At 43.3% G+C, this 8,041-nt stretch overlaps 1 protein-coding gene across 1 annotated transcript; it reads right to left on the reverse strand.

Moving 5' to 3' along the window:
- Window positions 1-3,135: 3,135 nt before the first annotated feature.
- On the reverse strand, window positions 3,136-7,806 carry RCVRN (recoverin). Its single transcript, XM_032972417.2, has 3 exons — window positions 7,334-7,806; window positions 6,017-6,128; window positions 3,136-5,673 (listed from the first exon to the last, which is right to left on the reverse strand). The coding sequence occupies exons 1-3, from the start codon at window positions 7,712-7,714 to the stop codon at window positions 5,585-5,587; spliced, it is 582 nt and encodes a 193-aa protein (XP_032828308.1). The 5' UTR covers window positions 7,715-7,806; the 3' UTR covers window positions 3,136-5,584.
- Between the last annotated feature and the right edge of the window lie 235 nt (window positions 7,807-8,041).

Raw genomic sequence — 8,041 nt, forward strand, 5'->3', positions numbered from 1 at the left:
CAACATATAGGAATCTAAAATCTTAAATAAGTTTTAAACAAGTCTTACTATAATAAGGGTTAAAAGTCTAACACCAAGGGGCTGAAGTATATAAAATTAAATAAATATCGAATATAAAATAGCTTTAAGATATAATTTAAAAATAAAAAATACAAATAGGGTAACAGTTAATATCGGCAAGGTGTCGTTATGTAGATCAAATGTTAAAAACAGTGTTAGCCCTTGGCCTTGTTTAACAGGCCAGCAGCAGATGGGAAGAAACTGTTTTTATGGCGTGAGGTTTTGGTCCTGATGGACCGAAGCCTTCTGCCGGAGGGGAGTAGCTGAAACAGAGAGTGTCCAGGGTGGGAGAAATCGGCCATAATCTTCCTCGCTCGCCTCATGGACCTTGTCGTGTGCAGGTCCTCGAGGGTTGGTAGATTGCAGGCAATTACCTTCTCAGCAGTGTGGATGATACGCTGCAGTCTGCTCTTGTCCTTGGCAGTGGCAGCAGCGTACCAGACGGTTATGGAGGAGGTGAGGATGGATTCAATGATCGCTGTATAGAATTGCACCATCATTGTCTTTGGCAGGTTGAATTTCTTCAGCTGCCGTAGAAAGTACATCCTCTGTTGAGCTTTCTTGGTGAGGGAGCTGATGTTCAATTCCCACTTGAGGTCCCGGGAGAGAATAGTGCCCAGGAAGCGGAAGGACTCTACAATTTTGACTGGGGAGTCTAACAGGGTGATGGGGGTGAGTGGTGCTGTATTCTTCCTGAAGTCCACAACCATCTCAACTGTCTTTAGAGCATTTAGCTCTAAGTTGTTCTGGCTACACCAGGTCACCAGATTGTCAGCTTCCCACCTATAGTCAGACTCATCCCCACCAGAGATCAGCCCAATGAGGGTGGTGTCATCCGCAAACTTCAATAGTTTGACGGACAGATGATTGGAGGTGCAGCTGTTGGTATACAGGGAGAAGAGCAGAGGGGAAAGGACGCAGCCCTGAGGAGTTCCGGTGCTGATGGACCTGGAGTCAGAGACTTGTGTTCCCAGCTTAACGCACTGCTTCCTGTCAGACAGGAAGTCTGTGATCCATTTACAGGTGGTGTATGGCACGTTCAGCTGGAAGAGCTTGTCCTGAAGCAGGGCAGGGATGATGGTGTTGAAGGCAGAGCTGAAGTCCACAAACAGGATCCTGGCGTAGGATGCTGGGGCGTCCAGATGCTGTAGGGTGAAGTGGAGGGCCATGTTAACTGCATCGTCCACAGACCTGTTGGCTCTGTAGGCAAACTAAAGGGGGTCCAGGAGAGGGTCTGTGATGGCTTTGAGGTGTGCCAGGACCAGGCGCTCAAAAGACTTCATTACCACAGATGTAAGGGCGACCGGTCTGTAATCATTTAGTCCTGTTGGCCTTAGCTTTTTGGGCACAGGGATGATGGTGGAGGAGTGGAGACAGGCTGGTACATGGCATGTCTCCAGGGAGGTGTTAAAGATGTTGGTGAACACCGGAGACAGCTGGTCAGCGCAGTGCCTGAGGGTGGCTGGAGAGACAGAGTCCGGCCCGGCTGCTTTGCGTGGATTCTGCCTCTTGAAAAGTATATTAACTTCTCCCTCCTGAAAGGAGATAGTCGTCTCTGTAGTATTGGTGGGGGATGGGGCCTCTTGGGTTGGAAGGGGTGGTTCAGGACAGTTCAATTGTCTTTCAAATCTACAGTAGAACTCGTTCAGGTCGTTGGCTAGGCGGGAGTCGTTAGTGGTGTGGGGGGCTCTGGGTTTGTAGTTGGTGATCTGCCTGAGCCCTCTCCAGACAGAAGCAGCGTCGTTTGTAGAGAACTGGTGTTTTAGTCTCTCTGAGTACAGTCGTTTAGCCTCTCTCACCGCTTTGCTAAACCTGTTCTTCGACTCCTTGAATCTGTCTCTATCTCCACTCCTAAACGTTTCCTCCTTCTCCAACCTCAACCATCTGAGCTTTGCTGAGAACCAGGTCTTATTGTTGTTAAAGTTCACCCTGGTACGTGTTGGGATACAGCAGTCCTCACAGAAGCTGATGTAGGACGTCACAGCCTCTGTGAGTTCATCCAGACTATTGGTAGCAGTCGTGAACATATCCCAGTCAGTACAGTCTAAGCACGCCCGCAAATCTTCCACAGCCTCACTGGTCCACTGTTTGGGCCAAACATCCCAATGCTGAAATTTTACCAAACAAATTACTGTACTCAATTGGGATGACATGAAGCAACATTGCCCCTTCTGATAAAATGAATGTGGTAGGACCCTTCCAAAAATGTCTTCAGACTCAGTAAGGCTTTCTTGCATAAACAAGCGTAATGACAATAATAATCACGATAATATAATTATTATATTCCTGCAAAGAATGGGTTTCTATTGTCAACCTATTTTTGTTTCATTTTCAGAGATGAACAAACCGTATTGAGTGAAAAAAAAACATGTTTTATTGGTTTTTGTTGTGCAGTTATTGGTGACCAGTGTGAGATCATCAGCTTATGACAATTGGGAACTCAGTTTAATCGTCAATGGCTGCACAAAATGGAAATGACCATCCTCCATGCACTCGCCACTCCTGCAGCCGAAGCTTGGTGTCCCAGCCCCCAGCGAACCCTCACTCAGTGGGAGATCACTCATTCGACTCTGCTGCCCCCATTGCCCAGAACTTCCTTCCACCAGCAATCTGTGATGTTCATTTCCTGCCCCTCTTCAATTCCAGACTCAAGACGTATTTGTGTTTAATCTATCACCGACTACCTGTTTCTGTACAGAATCCTGAGATGCTGCCACATTCAGGATGCCACAGTAATCCAATTTGCGTAATTGTATTGATTAGAGCATCACCAAGAAATGTGTGTTTTTAATTAAACCTGTAACGATTTGTACTTCTCATAACTCAATGATTTATGAGTCGGGATCAAGACAATAAGAAAAATATATCTATAGTTTTGTTGTTGTTGTTGAGGTGCATTATAACACATCTACTGGCTGCAGGGGTCATGTAAGCTTGTTATTTACAACGTATACGAATCAATAATATTTTTAAAAAATGTCGATAAAATGACGCATTGTTTAACCCGTACTGTTGATGTAAGTGCAGTACATGTACAACATATTATTATTAATAAATAAAAAAACTACAAGTCAATTTTCTCGCAAACTCAATATTTATTTTTAATTAAAACACACATACAGCAGATCACACATACTGCCCGCCGATGTTAGCAGCTATTCTCGACTCTCTGAGCCACATTCACTAACACAGCTTCTCTCTCTCCCCCTGCCACCGATTATCTATGTCCCAAGCCCTCTCTCTCCCTCCTCCGCAGATCCCCCCCTCGTCTATCCCCCCTCGTTAATCTAAATTGTCTTATGGTTGTTGTTGTTTTTGGCTTGCACCACATTGTAATTTTTGCACACAGCGTTTTAATACGTTTTTTTTTGTGTGGAGTATTTGCTGGTTTATTCCAGGATGTTTCTGTTGCACGTCGTCGCTTTGGGATGTTCTGTGTTCAAATTGTGTTTGTTGCGGTTGCACCCGACTTAAGAGCCGCATGGCTCACAGGGCTCTACCTAATACATGAAACTTGTCTCACGCTCCCCCCCCCATTTCTTATCTATGCCCCACCCCCTCTCTATCCTCCTGCCTCCGATCTCCCCTTTGTCGCACGCGCAGCAGTCGTTTTAGTTACGCCCATTTCTACCCTTTAGAAGCAGCCTGCATCAGCAGCTTTCCTCCTACCTTATATAACCTCTTGTTGCAGCAGCTCTTTCTCCTTCGTCAGCATTTCCCCTGCTGTGTTGGTCTCACCTGATGACGGCTGCTTGTGTTGCGATCGAAACGTCGTGATCTATTATTTTCTACCTATGTGACTTTGCCGAAAAAAACAAAGAGTATACAGTAGTTGCTGGACGGTTGAATTACTTTCAATAATATTTTCCCCCACAGCTACTGTAGGTGCATTATAGTGAAACTAAACACCTTTGCAAAAGATTTGGAGCAGAAACAAGTGGGCTTGAGCAGGACACATCACCTCAAAGAGATGATGGCTGATGGTCGAGACAAACGAGAGGGTGGGAACGAGACGGGGGAACATGCCCAATTGTACGTCCACCCTAGAGATGGAGCGATGAAATCAACTCACGTGCAAGTGTTAGATGGATGGAGCATTGCAATACTATGAGCAATGGTGCAAGCTTGGGTGAGCTTCATCCAGCAGTAGATAAATCATGGCTGGTGATAATAATCGCTTAAACTAAATATCCTGGTTGGCTTTATTTTGATATCAACAATTTATCCATAAACCAGTGATGAAAGTGGAGTCCCAAAATGTTTTTATTTTAAAAGTTGAGGCTTCACATAGATATTTGTCGTCGATGGTAACGTGTGAATGTTCAGTTAAAAGGAAATTCGGGATGATTAGATTTAATAGAAAAAATGTGTTTCTAGTGTTTAAAGTTCTCAATTCTTAAGTCATTAGTTGCCGTGACTGCCATTGATTTTGCTGGATATAAATGAATGAATTACCCAACATGCACCAATAATTAATTTAGGTTTGATGAGCAAGCCAAAATGTATCTTATGGATGGAATTTCACATCGACGGGCCAAATTAATTGCACAGTTTCATCAGGGTCAGCCATTAACTGCTATCTATGTCTAGCCACAGACTTTTTGATAACCCTCTGATTTTGTAAAATCAATCCTACATCACAAGCAGCATCAAAGGGAGCAGAAGCTTCCAGGCAAAAGTCCTAATGCTGCAGATTTAATGAAAATACGATTAAATATAATGGGAGATTCGTGTTTTACTGTCACCCTTTTATGCCATATCATTTTACAGATGCAGCATATTTAGTGCAAAGTGGCAGCTGGTGGGTCACGTTTTTAGTGGGGTGATGCCAGTGCCGCGGTGGCCAAGGGGTGACAATCCCCATCCAAATGACCTTCGGACGGTGGCTTGTTAATGGCCAGGGGTGTAAATATTGGCACACTTTCTGCTTAATTTTCTTCAAAGGGTGGCACTTTGTGGGAGTGCTTTAAATTCGGCCAATGAGATTCTGAAATGTGCATCTCACTGGGGCAGACAAACCAAGCACTTCATACTTAAAAAAACATTAGTTTGATTCAATTTTAATCAATGTGCAAAACCCGTAAGCAATGGTTTAAATTACCCACGAGCTTTAACTATATTAAAACGTTTAAATGGTTTCACAACTGTTTTAATGTTTTATTTTAAAACATATAGGTTATTTCTAGGTGGCTTGCTACCCCCAAAATTGCATACACACCAGCTGCCACTGCAGTGCAATGAAGTCACACTTTTTTATCGTAAGAAATACGCTCACAGCATCATACAAAGTCACTTGTGTGTGTATATAATTACTGCAGTTACCTTTAAATACATTTTAGGCACTCTGTGAAGAGTGCTGTAAAACGAAAAAACAAAGAGACAACTATGTGTGCTTCATATTTTTTACTTTATCCTTTTTGATTCGTTTCCAAGGGCGATGCGGTTGAACACACTCACGAGATATTAACAAAATTCTCATCCACAGAAGCCCAACATTAGCCCCAAGCAGAAGAGGTGACCAACATTACTTCTTTGGTGGCTCATACTGAATCAGACGCATGATCTCATCCTTGTCCTTGAGGCCCTGCACAAATTCACCTTCTGTCAGCTTATCTGTAGTCACACAGGATGAAAATAAAGTACATGCAGTGAAATTAGGCAGCTATTTTGTTTTAAGTTATCCATGTTACACGTCATGTTTTGCTGTTCACTTTTATTTATTTGTTTTAGGGAGGAGTGCAAAACATTTCCCATAAAGGTATGATGTCAGAACACAGAGAAAACAAAAACGGCACACCTTACCGCATTACCGCGTGATTGTATGGGTTGAATAGGGTACTGAGTGAGATGATTGTATAAAACAGATAGGACACAGGGTGGACTTACCAATATAAACAGGGTAACGGGTGGAATGATTGTAAATTGCAGAGTACAAGATGTGTTGATGAATTACTACCTTTGTCAGTTTTCCCAAAATGTTTCCAGATTTTGTCGGCGCGCTTCTCAGGTGTGTTTTCATCATCCTTCAACAAATGCACTTCTTCGGGAGGAATCATCTTGAAGATCGCCTGCAAATGTCATCAGCAATGGCACTTTTCACCAAAGACGCAGGAGACGCGAGCGAGAAATCTGTGTTGAATGAACCGCGTCCAATATGACACAATGGTTATTACTCATCAAGACCCCCCCGGCAAGGCCGGGAACATTAATATATGTTTCACTGCCCCTTGGTAAACCTAGTTAAGGTGAGATAACTGTATTTTTTTTTAACAACGTATTTCAAAGAGAAATAAAAACATTCACAATTATTGAGCCATTTTGATAGTCGATAATCCATGGACGTCCTGTATCGTCGCAGGACGCCCATTAAATAGAACTGCTCATTGGGCCTTCCTGTTGAATTAAATCAATTAATGATACCTACATTGACCATGGAATTTTAACAAAGCATGACATTTAAATTCAGGTCCCAGCATCTCACTTCAAATAAATTCTATATTTACTCAAATATTGAATTCGTTAAAAAAAATACTTACTATTTTGGATGAAAAGCTGGACCATTGATTTTCTTTTTTACTTTTAAGTTCGGTTAGTATGTTGCGAGTGCCCAATAATCAAATGTATCTGAATACAATTCTCATTGAATTACAAGCTTTAGTAACATCATTCATCTATAGTTTGCAAAAAATATATTTTCCCTGTTAGAATGTTTGTATTGTGTAATCTAAAACATTATATAAAGCTCCACCCGCCATCATTCTGGGACTGATTAAGATGAATACAACTTTGTGAGAAATCAGAAATTGTTGAAAAACCTGATTCCGGTCATGTAAATATGGCATTGACACCACTGGCTCTGCTTCACCAATGTAGTATCACAACAAATATTGGGTTTAAGTTTGACGATTTTGGCAACAATAAAATAAAACGATAAAACTATTTTTTATTTTACTTGGTAAGGCCCACTGTGCTATATAGCTCTCTTTCAGAAGTGACCTGGCCACAAATGATAGCTCAACGAAGTGGCTTATCACGTGGAAATTTACAGCAGCGACTAAATACCCTAAACGCATGTTTCTAAATGTGGAGGAAATAAATGGAGGACTTGAAGAAAAATCCATACGAACACAGGGAGAACATACAATCTCCTAATATACAGGCGTCATGGTCGGGATGGAACCCAAGACCTCCTGTATACCAGGCGAGGTAGTTAACATCTCTCCACCGTGGCGCCATACTCAAGAACGCACACCGAGCTCGATTATCACTTTACCTTGACAATCTCCAGGATCTCAGACTTGTTGATGGTGCCATTGCCATCGACGTCGTAGAGGGAAAAGGCCCACTCGAGCTTGAGCTGCGTCTTGCCGGACGACGTGAGGTGCAGCGCAATGATGTACTCCTTGAAGTCGAGCGTGCCGTCGCTGTTCTTGTCGAAGGAGCGGAACACGTGCTGGGCGTACACCTTGGGGTCGGCGTTCGGGAAGAAGCGCGCGTAGATCTTCTCGAAGCGCTCTCGCGAGATGCGTCCGTCGGGGCAGTCCCGCATGAAGGAGCTGTACCACTCGGTGAGCTCGTCCTCCGAGAATTTGGTGTTTAGCTTGATGTCCTCCAAGATCTCGCGCGACAGGGCGGTGCTCTTGGTGTTCCCCATGGCTCTCAGGCTGTGCTTGTGCCTCGATGCCAGCAGACACCACCTGCAGCGCCCGTATGATGACTCTACTGACCCCTCCTGTTTACTTCTATGCTGATATAATCTTTCCAAATTTAGCCCTTAATGGTATTACAGAAAGGAAGCGGATTGTCCCGAAGATTAGTTTGGCAGTCTCGCCTGTTTAATGTCAAATAAGTGTATTGGTTAAGAAGCCAAGCTTTCTGACGCAGTGGACGACCGTCGAAAACAACTTGCATTCTCACCGTGTTTTTAAAGCACCTTTCACATGAAATATATTAGACAAACGATATGATGAGGCTGCATTAC

The sequence above is a fragment of the Petromyzon marinus genome, chromosome 3 (assembly GCF_048934315.1).
Source record: "Petromyzon marinus isolate PM22_M1 ecotype Great Lakes invasive population chromosome 3, UKy_Petmar_22M1.pri1.0, whole genome shotgun sequence".
NCBI classification, from domain to species: domain Eukaryota; kingdom Metazoa; phylum Chordata; class Hyperoartia; order Petromyzontiformes; family Petromyzontidae; genus Petromyzon; species Petromyzon marinus.